This window comes from Hyperoodon ampullatus, assembly GCF_949752795.1.
Source record: "Hyperoodon ampullatus genome assembly, chromosome: 16".
Lineage (NCBI taxonomy): Eukaryota > Metazoa > Chordata > Mammalia > Artiodactyla > Ziphiidae > Hyperoodon > Hyperoodon ampullatus.
In genome coordinates this window covers 3,183,627-3,197,790 of record NC_136929.1, presented here as the reverse complement: position 1 = coordinate 3,197,790, position 14,164 = coordinate 3,183,627, and the positions used below count along the sequence as shown (strand labels likewise).

The following is a 14,164-nucleotide window of genomic DNA, read 5'->3' as shown; positions in this document are numbered from 1 at the left end:
GTCAGAGATCAGAGCACGTGGTCAGAGTCCACTGGGGCTGTTCACCGAAATGGGGGACCGTTTTGTCCATCAGTTATTCCACTGCCTTTAGCTAGGGACAGTCTGAGGACCATTCTAGAATCAACGCATCTATTTTGGGTGCCCTTGAAACGTTAAACAAAGGCAACCAAATTGACTGGATTTCCCACCCAGTTTATTGGGGAGAAGGGTTTTGTTCTGTGTGGAGTGGCTGTGATCTGCACTTCCTCTGCCATATACCCTGTCTTGCTCATACTATGTTGGAATGATTTCCTTAATTTCTAAAGCTGCATGTACGGAAATGGCTTATATTTCCTGTTTTGATAAACTAATAGAACTTTACTGGGAACCTTGTTCCCAAGTTGGCTTTCTCTTTGTTGGCCTCTTTTTAGATTAAAAGGATAATTTTAGAAAGTCCAGCTAGCCTGGAGTTGTGACAGACACTTGTATAAATTTTTTTTACCTAAAATAGGAAGGATGATTACTTTTTTTACAAAAAGGAATGTCTGTCTTTTATGTCAGTCAGAATGGGTTATTCAATAGCCCTCCGTACAGGAAGCTCGGGTTGGATGCTGGGGACAATCCAATGGTAAAATATCTGTAAATTCCCTCCAGATTTGCTCTTTTTGGCTGGAGGTATGTTGGCTTAAAAGGCTTTCTTGGACAAGACGTTTCTTGGAACATGTGGAGGACAAAATATTCTTTCTTTGGGGACAAATGAGTTTTGTTCTTGCATCTTCATGTAAATTTGATTAACACGCGTTTCTTCTGTGCAAGTTGAGAACAATGGTGAGCATTTTCTCTTTCATTTATGTGTATTGTATCAACTTTAAAGAGATTCACATCTGCAGAAAGCTGGGCATACATCGGTGGATTTGTTCTCTTAATATACGTGCATGGTTCACACTGGTAGTTAAGAAAGAGCTAGTCTTAAAGAGCCTAAGTCATTTGTGTGTATTATTTTCTGGCATCCAAGTGGTTGTTTAAACCTATTTTTAAATGTCCTAAGTATCTGACATGGGGAGAAGTGGCAGTGAGCAGTTCTCTCTGTGTTTGGAAGCGGGGCCCCTGCTCCCCAGACACCTGCACGGGGCACCCACTTTTCACCGCCGAGGAAATGCTTTTCGTCTGTGCCCGCTGCTGCACCATCCCTGATGAAGGCCATGTGACACCGGCCCCTCCTGATGCCAGCAGATTTGTCAAAGAGGATGCAGGACAGCAGTCAGTGGGACCGGGCGCTCCCTTAATCCTGCAGCCGCTACCCGTGATCCCTACTGCGGCTCTTCCCTGAATTCCAGTGAGAAATGGCAGAGCAGTCTCTGCAGGCAGCCAGAGAGCCAGTGACCCAGGGCGGAAAGCCTCTCCTTGAATCTGATAGATGCCTGGTTCAGGAAGCTAGAACCTGGCTTTGCTTAGAACATTCCATGACTTTTGTTCTCCCAGAGAAGAAAGACTCCCCGGGGAATCTAGACCGTGCATCTAGGGTGATTTGGATGCCTCTAGGATGAACTAAAGCCCATGCAAATAGATGTATTTTTAAATCATTCTATGAGGTATCGCCTCACACCAGTCAGAATGGCCATCATCAAAAAATCTAGAAACAATAAATGCTGGGGTGGGTGTGGAGAAAAGGGAACCCTCTTGCACTGTTGGTGGGAGTGTAAATTGATACAGCCACTATGGAGAACAGTATGGAGGTTCCTTAAAAAACTAAAAATAGAACTACCATATGACCCAGCAATCCCACCACTGGGCATATACCCTGAGAAAACCATAATTCAAAAAAAGTCATGCACCACAATGTTCATTGCAGCTCTATTTACAATAGCCAGGACATGGAACCAACCTAAATGTCCATCGACAGATGAATGGATAAAGAAGATGTGGCACATATATACAAAGGAATATTACTCAGCCATAAAAAGAAATGGAATTGAGTTATTTGCAGTGAGGTGGATGGACCTAGAGTCCGTCATACAGAGTGAAGTAAGTCAGAAAGAAAAACAAATACCGTATGCTAACGCATATATATGCAATCCAAAAAAAACGGTCCTGATGAACCTAGTGGCAGGACAGGAATAAAGATGCAGACGTAGAGAATGGACTTGAGGACACAGGGGGTTGGGAGGGGGAAGCTGGGGCGAAGTGAGAGAAGCATCAACATATATACACTACCAAATGTGAAACAGATAGCTAGTGGGAAGCAGCTGCATAGCACTGGGGGATCAGCTCGGTGCTTTGTGATGACCTAGATGGGTGGGATAGGGTGGGTGGGAGAGAGGCTTAAGAGGGAGGGGATATGGGGATATATGTGTGCATATGGCTGATTCACTTTGTTGTACAACAGAAACTAACACAGCATTGTGAAGCAATTATACCCCAATAAAGATGTATAAAAATTTTTTTTAAAGTTTAATGACGCCAGGATTCAGACAAGGCTCCAAAGAAAAGAATTCCCATATAGAAAGCTAACCAAAAAAATCTCTTGTTCAGACCTCTCCATGTTGCCCCTGGAAACCATCTGTTGCATTCCATTTGAGTAGAATATGATCCAAGCTTTCTAGAAAACGTATCTTATGGCCTTACATTGCCAATTGGCTCTTAAGCAATCCAGGCCATTTCCAATTCCTAGAATTTCTAATCAGCATAGCAATGCTGGCTACTAATTCAGGACAGGATAAAATTCAGCAAAAAAAAGTCTTAAAAGGATGCTTTGAATAAAGAAAAGAGAACCAAAATTTCTTGGCACTGCGATTTGATTAGAAGCTCAAACTGTGTCCTGGGTGCTCAGAGCCACCCTAATTGTGCCCCAGGTGGCAGGGGGCAAAGGATGTCAAGGGCTGGCACTTGTCTAGGATGAACATGCCTGGGTCCACATTAGGCAGGGACACAGTGACCCTGCAGGAAGTAGTACTTTCTTCCACTGAAGAGATGGCTCAGTGGTTTGCAGTTGCCTCATTGTCTAGAAGCAAGTTCCCCTTTCTCCATGCCAGCCCATTAGCCTAGCGCAGTGCTCCAGACTTCACGGGCTTACCTGGAAATCCTGCTAGAAAGCAGGTTCTGACCCGGAAAACCTGGGGCGGGGTCTGCAATCCTAACTAGCACCGAGGCGATGCTGATGCTGTGTCCACACAGCAGGCTGGGAGTAGCGAGGGTGTTGACGAAGCAGCAGCATGTCAGGCGCGGATGGATCACCTCTTTGACACTGTCTGAGCCCCCGCCTCTAATCAGTCAGCCTCCGTCCTCTCCCCATTCCCCTCCCACTCCACTCCTTCTTTGCCAATATGGGTTTTCTTCCTATTAATTGTTGCAAGGATTACCTACCCTTCATCTCTTCCAGGTGCAGCTCAGAGACGTTCCTGGTCTGCTGGGCTTCTTACGTTTATGCCACTTCTCTCTTACTTCCCAAAGCTTATAATTCACACTGAATTTTCAAAACTACTCCTATCAGCTCTGCAACACTTTCTGAGATGTCAGGAGCTTACAGTGATGTCGAAATTCACTGTCCCTTAACTCTACTCAATACTCTGTAATGACCTACATGGGAAAAGAATCTAAAGGAAAGTGGATATATGTATACGTATAACTGAATCACTGTGCTGTACACCTGAAACTAACACAACACTGTAAATCAACTCCACTCCAATAGAAGTTAATTTTTAAAGAATGGAAAATTTTGTAAAAAAAGAAATTCACGTCCTTCCCCTGTGTCCCAGCAGGCTAAATTCCTCTACCTTCCCTGGAAGGAGCGGATGAGGCCAGTGGGGCTGGTCTCTAGTCTGGTGCCAGGATGGGAGTGTCCTCCGTGATGCTCGTTCATCTGTGGACGGAAGCAGCGATTCATCCCCCTGGTCCCCCCCTTCCACAGTTTGGAAGTTAGATCCACGGACTGAAATGATCACGCATCTTGGTAGCAGCAGAGATGGTTCTTGGTTGAGAAGTAGGATTCGGGATGTCCCAGACCATGGGCTGTATGTCTTGGATGATAAATCAGCAATGAGTTGAAATTGAGTCCTGGCCCGGAAGCAACGTGGGTGCATCCTGAGGGTCATGAGAAGAGTGGGTTCCAATTCGCTCCAATCCTAGCTGCTCTGAGTCCTCGTGATAACGATGCTGGGCCTGAGGGCTGGCGGTTCCCCGTCTGTCCCCACGGTTCCAGCAGCAGAGGCCTTGGCTTACATGGCAGGAGGTCGGCCTCTCAGGGTGGGCACGTACGGAGGAGCGGGGCACAGCACAGCGCAGGAGAAAGGCCGGCGCTCAGCCCTCTCTGTCGCCAGGCGTGATTTAACATGTGGGGCTTTCTTCTCTCTTATTCACTCCGGACTACCCCCTTCTTTGTGGCACTTGCCATAATTGAACTGATGTAGGTTTCATTCTTGTCTGCTTGTTTACATGGTCTCTTCCCCACTTTGAACCCACGGCCAGCACCGTGCATCACCCGGAGTAAACACTGGAGAAGGAAGGAAGGGAGGGACGGAGAGACGGAGGGAGGGACGGAGGGAGGAGTGATTTGCAAAGTGAAAAGGTGGATAAATGATCTCCTTCCAGCTGTCATATGTGTTTGGAACTGCGGGTTAGGGTCCCTTGGCTGATGCAGTTGAAGCAAAGTGTTTCCCTGAATGCTCTGAGCTGGGAAGTGTGTGGGGCAAGCTCTTCCGCGGCCCGGAGCCTGGGTGGGTTTCTGTGTGACTGTGGGACAGTGAGAACCCGTGCGTGTTGGATTCGAGCGTTCTCCAGGGATGGGCGTCCTTGCAGTTTTCACGGATCTTCAGCATCATTGGGCCTATGGGGCCGTGAGCGCTTGTCTGCGTTGGGATGAAGGGTGTCCAAACCAGGGCGAGCGTTTGGCCTGCTCGGTTGAATAGATGGAGCTGGTCCATGACAGTGAGTCTACAGGGGCCTCCTGGCCCTGGGAGCTGCATCTCCCACTGAGATGCTGGACGTTGACCTCGGTGACCTGCAGGGGAGCTCAGGGAGAGCTGCTGCCCAAGTACTGCTCTACACCGTGTGACCGACGGGGACTCAGACGTGAAGTGAGAAACTGATGGAGGATTGAATTGATGTTTCTGAGAGAACTTGGACCTTACGGTGAGATCATGCCCTGCTGGAAACTCTGAAGTTAAGGTCTGAGCCAGGCCCAGCTTGTCATCTTGGAGGGTGGGGGGCAGACTCTTGAGGTGGGTGCAAGGTGGGGAGGAAACTTGTCCCCTTCATTACGGAGCCAACAAGAGGACCACGGTTTGTCTTGGAGTTGTGCTGTGCAGTAAACTCGGGCGTAGACTCAAGGGCTTGGGTTGGGCAGTGGTTGGACTGAGCTTTTGTTCTTCTGTTTGGGGGGGTGGGGCTGGAACACACAGACACAGGACCCCACGTAGCACTTCACACCCTCCTCATCCGATATGTACCTTGAGAATGTTCCAGAGCCCAGGTCCTGTCAGGGGAATGCCAAGGCTCAGCCTGAGACTTGTTCAGTCTCTGAGAGATGTCTGGAGCACTTGCCCCGCCCTAGTGAAGTAAACATTTTTGTTCATCCTGGAGACCTGACATTCCAGAAGGAGGTACTTAGGGTTCTTGTCGCTGTTGGAATTCTTACGAGCCCCTCTGTAGGATACGTAAGATGCTCATGGGAAACATGCACGGGATGGCTGGAGTTTCCATGTTGGAAATTGGCTTGTTGGGTGCAGGGCTGCTTCTCAACAATGTCTCCCTCACCTCCTGTGTCAGCGTAGCTGAGCCACGCACACATGGTTGAAAAGCATTGAGGCCAGGAGTTTTCAAGCCTGTAAGTCTTAGTTCCAAAAGCACAAAAGTGCTATTGAATTTTGAGCGGGTTGTGAAGACCCCGTTGCTCTAACTAAATCCAGTGCATGTCCTAAACCTAGAACAGAAGGTCTGTTAGATCTCTTTGAAACCATTAAAATCATTTCAACCATTGATTTATATACAGGGATTTGGCAAGTGGCTTTAAAATCAAAATTTAAAAAAGCATGTGAAACGCCAGATGGGGAATAGGAGTTCATGCTTCACCCTTCAGCCTGAGGAGTCCCCGTACCCTTTCCAAACAACTGGTGAATGAATTATGATTGTGTGAGCCAGGGACACCTTGCCAAGCACCTCTGCACGTCACGGTCGTACACGATACAAAGTACAAAAGCGGCGGCGCATCCAGGCTCCTCTCACTTGGGTGCTCATCGTAACCCATAAGCCGATGGCTTGGCACGGAGCTGGTCGTAAAGAAACCAAATATGCAAAATCGCGGAATTTAAAAATGAGCCCCACTGAAGTTAAACACTGAAGCCATAAAAAAAAATGGGCAAATACCTTGTATCATATTTGGAGGGCATGAAAGGATTTTATCCATGTTTGCTCTTACATTATGGAGCTGGGGCTGTCTCATTGCCTTAGGACAGAAGGGTAACCAAGAGATTCAAAAGGCTTTGGAGGTGCTGGTTTCTTTAGAGGGTTTGCGATTTTCAGATGTTTTTGAATTCTTCAAAGTAGTGACTGATGCCACCGATTTTAGATTAGGTAAAGAATGATAATAAGGGCTTCCCTGGTGGCGCAGTGGTTGAGAGTCCTCCTGCCGATGCAGGGGACACGGGTTCGTGCCCCGGTCCGGGAGGATCCCACATGCCGCGGAGCGGCTGGGCCCGTGAGCCATGGCCGCTGAGCCTGCGCGTCCGGAGCCTGTGCTCCGCAACGGGAGAGGCCACAGCAGTGAGAGGCCCGTGTACCGCAAAAAAAAAAAAAAAAAAAAAAAGAATGATAATAAGAACAAAAACTGTGAAACCCTCAAATGAGACCTCTCTGCAGAAAGTAGTTAGCAAAGGAAAGGAATGTATCATCTCTACAGAAAGGACAGTGCATTGCTGATGAGGTCTAAGGTCACCTCTGGCCAGATGGTGTTGAGTCAGGGTTTACGCATGTGCCCACTAAGGTTGACCGTCCAGGAAGCCTCGTGACGGCAGGAGCTGCCGAGGTGGCCAGGCAGCCCCATCTGCATCTTGACGTGAACCTTTGGGAACAGAGAAGATGCTGGCAGATGTGCTAACACAAAAAACAGGCAGAAAACTTCAGAGGGAGTCGCTATGGTGAAATGCGATTTTGTTTAAAGCTGGGGTGGCTTCTGTTGTCGGGAAGTGTTGTCCGCTCCGTAAGGTTTGGCTGAGTACTCACCAGAGCTCACCGCGCCCAGGGTCCCCACCGGATGGGCTCCGTGGGGGCTCCGAACGGTCTGGCCAAGAGTGATGAGCCAGACGGAGGTTCCCCAGTGACCAGCTGTGCTTACTCGCCTGTCGGGGTGATGGGGGTGGGAGTGGGCAGGGCCGACACTTGGCTGAGCAGAGAGCGGAGAGAAGAGGGCCAATCTGATTGTCATGTCCTTCTCAAAATATTTAGTGCTGTGGACACAGTCCGAAAGGAAGAGCTCAGACACGGTTCAATCTCCAAGCCCATCGTTTGCCTGAAATTCTGAGATCGAGGGCAAGACATAAATGCATTTTTCCTCGCTGGGGTCGTCCAGCCAGAGAGCTCGCCCAGTCATCCACTAAAGTCATCAGAGAGTTATATCTCGGGCTCTGATGAAAAGTTCACTGAGGTCACCCCACCCCGACTGAATAAATACTTGGGAAAAGCCTCTTCCCCAGCCTCTCCTCCTCGGCACCCCAGATGAGCACGTCTCGGGGAAGGGGAAGGGGTGGGGGGCTTCTCCGTGGAGGGCGGGAACCCTGTGATGGAGGTGAGGGTTCGTCATCCTACCAGGTGTATCTGCAAATCCTGCCTCCGGATCAGAAGCCCCTTCTCCCTGTAATTCACCGGGCCCTGTGCTGTGTAATGGGGCCTGGAGTGCCCTGCGCGTGTATCTTAACCCCATCCTACTCAGCCTTGGACGCCTCCTCCCAGAATCCATCCCCCACCTTGCCAGGCAGAATGAAAGGCTGCTTCCTACGTGCCTAGACTCCTCCTCCAAACTAAAGGGCTTAACACAGCATCCAAGGCTCACTTCACATGGGATCCCTGGATCCAGGCAAAGTTCTCCTTGACCTTCGAGCCCCAGGATCTAGCTTGGCATCTGGCATTTAGTACGCAATGAAAAAAGGCTTATTGACCATAGAACGTACAGCAGCAAGAGCGACCTTGATGTAAACTGTGGACTTTGGGTGGTGATGGTGTGTCAGTGCAGGTTCATTGATGGTAACGAATGTCCCGTCTGGTGAGGGATGTTTTTGGTTGAGAGGTTGGGGCCCGGGGGAGCTGTGCATGAAGTCTCTGTACCTTTTGCTATGGACCTAAAACTGCTCTGAAAATTAAAGTCTATGTTTTAAAGACTTGCTGAATGTTTTGAATGAGTAGTTGTTAGAATGGGAAGGGCTCTCAGCACCTGGTACTATGACGCATCGTGTAGCTGCAGTGTTGCGGTAACTTCTCTGCTTTGTGTTTCATTTTTCAGGGTGTGAAGAAGTTCGATGTGCCCTGTGGAGGGAGAGACTGCAGTGCGGGCTGCCAGTGCTATCCCGAGAAAGGAGGATGGGTAAGTCGCAGCACTGCAGTATTATCTTCCTGACACATCCATTTTGAACGAAGTGCCCCATCCTGCCTGGTTAAGTCATTTGCATACGTTCCTAAGAAATTTAATACAGGCGTGTTCTCTTCCACAAAGCAAACAATAATGTAATGCAAAATTGGGTCTATTTATACCACTTTCTTAAAAAATTGACAACAGCGTTAACTTTCTCAAGCCTCTTTTCTCTTGTTTGTTGTCATAAATGCACATGTGTATGCATATAGGTACACATAATGCAACTGCGTTTTATATTTATATCATATATAAGCATAGATTTTGTAAAAGCACTACCTAAAGAAAGCATAGTCGCATTTATACTGCAATATCCATTTAAACTAGAGGGCGCTGGCATTATACCACTGAGAATCGCTTTGGCTTTTTTTAAAATTATCCCACGCATTCCCTGAATGCCCTTTACGTAAAGCCCACTAAGTCAGAGAAAAGCGGTCCCCCCAAATTATCACCGTGACACCTGGCAGAGTTTGAAATACGGACCTGATTTTGGGTGTAATATGTTCAAAGTGTTGCCTTTAAAGCTGATGTTTGAGTCTTGGTATTGCTGATTTTAAAAAGGAATTGTTCATATGTCTAAGCCCATTTTGGTGTGTGGGAAGCAGTATTTCATTTTACATCACAAAGTCTTCTGAGTCCTTACGCTTTGGAATCACGCAGTTCCCTCTAGGACTCATGCTTGTCCGATGCCAGGTAGTAAGAGGCCACTGGGGCTTATCGCCGGCATCGCCCTGTCCTTGTTGGAACCGGGAATTACGGCCATGCTCGGGGGCTCCAAATGCGTTTCACCAAGTTGAATTCTGAAGTCAGTTTTCAAAGTAGCCGTGCTCCATCCCCACCCACCAGGAGGAAGAGATGTCTGGTTGGAGACCCACCTCTGAGGCTGGGTGTTATACCCTACATCCTTCCCTACCTGAGTCACCCCCAAAAGTCAAATACGTAAAAGGCGTGGCAGGGAGCCCCTTTATAAATGTGGTGAGCTTATGTACTAACATGCGACTGACCATTATTTTAGTAACATAGCTCACAGTTGAGGAGTGATCTTCTGCCAGGAGATCAAAGCTTCCGTCTCCACGGGCTGTGTTCATCGTGACAGTTTTTGCTGTTGTTGCTTTAGTAAAGGGTCCCTCTGCTTGGCGTGGGGACTTTATGCTTAAGGAGTTGCTAGTTGAAGATGCTTTATCAGCATTTAACAAGGAGAAGTATTTTTAAATATATGCAAACCGTTCCATGAGACTTAAATTCCCCTGGGGTCCCTTGCTATAGATTTTCCCAGCGATGGTTCTGGAGCAGTGGTGAAAAGCCTCATTGCAGGGCTCTCCCCTCCCCAGCGCTTGGCTAGCTCAGCCTTCTGCGGGCACAGAGAAGGCAAACGAGTGGTGTACAAGCATCTGTGAGACATGCCCGAGTCGGAGGGGACCCCGGCTCTGAAAGGACCTGCATTCTCCCTGGGATCTCCCAAACAGAACCCAGACTGAGTAGAAGGGGGCTGGGTCTCTTCTTTTTCACTCTTTATGATTAGTTAACGTAGAACCAGTATGTGAACATAACTCCCAGAACGCTTTTACAAGAACGCTGTTCTTCCATAAAGGTAGTTCCTTCTGATTATTTCCATATGTGATGCCGTCTGCACAGCAGTGGATTCTTAAATGACGCTGAGGGTCTTCTCAAAGAGGTCATCAGAAGAGAATTTCTGCAGGTCCGCTGGTCTTTCTAGTTTAGTAAGTTTACAGCACAGGTGTTGTTTCCTGTGTCATCCCTGATTAAGAAAATACCTTGACTCTGTTTCTACGCATTACCAAAAAGTAGAAAATGACACCTTCTGGTTAATTTCGTTAACCAGAGTAACCTAGCATGGGCTTGACTTTCCTTTAATTCTGCAGACACATTATCAATCTTGGTCAAACTAAGTCGAGACTTGGCAGTTGTCCGGGTAGTTTATTCAAGAGCCAGGGCCAGCGGTACCCCACAGGGGACTGGCCTGCAGATGCCCCTCTCTGGAGTGTTTGGGGTCCTGAAGAGAGACGTAGACCCCGTTCCTGGACCACACAGATCCAAACCGGGTGGCTCTAACTGTCAGCACCCGAGGCTGCCCGATTGATTCAGGTGTGCTATTGAATATTGATCAATAAGGTGATGGGAATGGCTGACAGTAAGAGATAAGAAGAAAACCCAGTGAGGAGAAATAACTAACCCCATTTATCATTGTCTACAGGGTGAGCCCAGTGTATTACTGAAGATATTTATTGTTAGGACAGTCGCATATACTTTACGCAGTCATTTATGAAAATAGAATGTCTTTGTCCATTCTGCGAACCTGGTGTATGTGTATTAAATATTTGTTCATTAACAAGTCTACCCAAATGGGGTCCTATCAAAAGCAGAGCTATTTCTGCCCTGCTTTTGGAGTGGTAGTATTTTTCAGAAGTAATGTAATACACAAAAATAGCCGTGGGGTGGATTTTGCCGCTCCGAGAGCTGTGTGCATAGTTTGTTCTTTCCCACAGCTTCCCCTGGGGTCCCTTGCTGTCTGTTTTCCCCTCGGTGCCACCGTAGTGGCTGTGGCGGTGCCTGGCCGCAGAGCCACGCTCCCCGAGCTCCAGGCTCACTCTGCCTTATATGGGCACGGGGTCCAGTTAATGTGTTCCTCACCATGGTGACAGCCAACACCAGAAACTGTGTGTTACTGGGTAACTTGTAGACTCTAAGCAGAAATCACAAAGGTACTGTGGATTCTGGTTCCAAAGGACTTCTCGTCCTAACCAAAAGAGCAAGCTCTGTATCGAGCCAGACTCCCCGCCCTGGAGTGGCGGGTGGCGCGTTGTCACAGGAAGAGAACTGCGTCTCACAGACAGAGCCAGCCGCCCCGCGGATCATTCCAGCAAGCCGGTAGAGGGGGCAGGAAGGGGGGAGCTGAGGCCCAGCGGTCTGCGCACCCTCCGCTCCCGGGCCAGCGCTGGGAGGTGCAGAGGGTGACCTAGCCACATCCGCCAGTCCTCCTGGGAGGACAGTGACATTTGGGGCTAAGTGACTTGCTCCAGTCTCAGTCCAGAGCAGAACTCGAGCTCTCCGACTTTCAGATGAGTTCGTGTTCCACTACAGTAATCTTTTGTGTCTGCACACCTCTGGCCAGATGTTAACCTATATGGAGGAGATGCCAGGGGATGGGGGGAAGCACACGGTCAGAGAAAAGAGAAAAGAGGTTTTGCTGTCTTGACTCAAGAGTTGTGATTCTCTAGCCAATTTTCCAGCCATCTCTTCAGTTGCTTAGTGAATCAAAAAAATAAATAACTTTAAGAAATGAGTTAATGTGGTTAGATCTAGAGACTGTTATACAGAGTGAAATAAGTCAGAAAGGGAAAAACAAATATCGTATATTAAGAAATGAGTTAAGACTTTGTGGTTGTTAGAGGGTTTCTACTTCAAATATTCCCTATTAAGTATACTGGAGTAATTAGAAAGTGTAAGTCCTAATCCAGCAGTACTCCACAGGGTTCTGTCCACAAAGAAAGGCAACTAACTAAATTCTCGGACTTTCTCTACCGCTAATGGTCACATACTCGTCACGCCAGACAAAGCTGCCCAGCCCCCATATCTTTTTCTATTCTTTTTGTTTTTTTATTGAAGTATAGTTGATTTACAACAATTCGGGTGTACAGCCAAGAGATTCAGGTTTAAATATATGTATGTAAATCTATATTCTTTTCCCGATTCTTTTCTATCATAGGTTATTACAAGATATTGAATAGAGTTCCCTGTGCTATACAGTAGGTCCTTGTTGTCTACTTTATACATAGTAGTGTGTATCTGTTAATCCCAAACTCCTAATTTATCCCTCCCCCACCCTGCTATCCTTTTTGGTAACCGTAAGTTTGTTTTCTATGTCTGTGAGTCTATTTTGGTTTTATAAATAAGTTCGTTTGTATCATTTTTTTAGATTCTACATATAAATGATATCATATGATATCTGTCTTTCTCTGACTTACTTCACTTAGTATGATAATCTCTAGGTTGATCCACGTCTCTGCAAATTGCACAATTTCATTCCTTTTTATGGCTGAGTAATATTCCATTGTATATATGTACCACATCTTCTTTATCCATTCCTCTGTTGATGGACATTTAGATTGCTGCCATGTCTTGGCTTTTGTAAATAGTGCTGCTGTCAACATTGGGGGGCATGTATCTTTTCAAAGCATGGTTTTCTTCAGATATATGCCCAGTAGTGGGATTGCTGGGCCATATGGTAGTTCTATTTTCAGTTTTTTAAGGAACCTCCACACTGTGCTCCATAGCGGCTGCACCAATTTACATTCCCACCAGCAGTGTAGGAGTGCAGGAGGGTTCCCTTTTGTCCTCTTTTTCTTTTTTTTAAAGAATGGTAACATTTTTATTTATTTATTTATTTATTTATTTTATATTTATTTCTGGCTGTGTTGGGTCTTCATTTCTGCGCAAGGCCTTTCTCCAGTTGCAGCAAACAGGGGCCACTCTTCATCGCTGTGCGCAGGCCTCTCACTATCATGGCCTCTTTTGTTGCGGAGCACAGGCTCCAGACGCGCAGGCTCGGTAGTTGTGGCTCATGGGCCTAGTTGCTCCGCAGCATGTGGGATCTTCCCAGACCAGGGCTCGAACCCGTGTCCCCTGCATTGGCAGGCAGATCCTCAACCACTGCGCCACCAGGGAAGCCCTGTCCTCTTTTTCTATTTTTTTTCTTCTTTCTTTCTCTACGCACGGTGGAGATGGGAGGTAGTTGAGCTGCAAGCATCAGAGAGAATTTCTGTTACAGAATTTCTGTCAAAGCAGAGTGACTGCCTCCATGTGACACAAAGCTTCACAGTGTAGAAAACAGGAGAGAGAGCAGGGGCGGCATCTGATTCAACAGATAGTGACGCCTTTGCCTTTGTGCGTTACCTCACCAAAAAGGTTGTGAAGTTCTCAGATTTTTCCAACCGAGGTCAATTTTAATTCATTATCTCAGTTACTCAGTCAGGTTCCTGTTCCCCTGACACTTTTTTGACCATAAGCTCAGATCAGATAGGCGATTTCAACCTTTTAATGGCATTAACCTTCGCAAGGCGCCTGTTTTCCTAGGCAGTCAGGTATTCAGAAATTGGTTCATACAAAGACCAATTAAGTCCCAAACGTTGGGAATTTTTGAGGTGGTTAGATGGCCTGTCGAGCTGCGGTGGGAAAAGGAGAAACCACCACTGTGACTGGTCCCAGAGCTGAACCACCAACCCGGAGGGAGGGACCTGGCATCTCCCCATCACTGTGCAGTCATGCCCCCCACGTTCGCCCTCCACGGGCCTGGCAGCAGGAGCCCCAAGACTGGAACCTCAGCTCCTGGAAGGGTGCAGTTGACAAGCTCACTCACTAAAGCAAAGGCTGAGAACCGGGGCAAGTTGTGTTTGGCTGTTGCATTTTTTTCATGTAGCTAAGAGTTTCCCACAGTCTATGGGTCCCTGGACTTGGGTCAAAGTATGACCCAAATAATTCTCGACCTCACAAGATTCCTTAAATTCAACAATATAAATCAAAGTGAGAGAAACCGGAGAGACACGGAGTGAG

General features: G+C 47.5%; 1 protein-coding gene across 1 annotated transcript in view; it reads left to right on the top strand.

Annotated features, from left to right (window-relative positions):
* COL4A2 (collagen type IV alpha 2 chain) overlaps positions 1-14,164 on the top strand; it is a gene marked incomplete at its 5' end in the record, with an annotated part of 177,361 nt that overhangs the window by 46,095 nt on the left and 117,102 nt on the right. Inside the window, one exon of the mRNA XM_079722117.1 lies at positions 8,468-8,548. Coding sequence (XP_079578243.1) covers positions 8,468-8,548 — 81 coding nt within the window. The remainder of the gene's footprint in view (positions 1-8,467; positions 8,549-14,164) is intronic.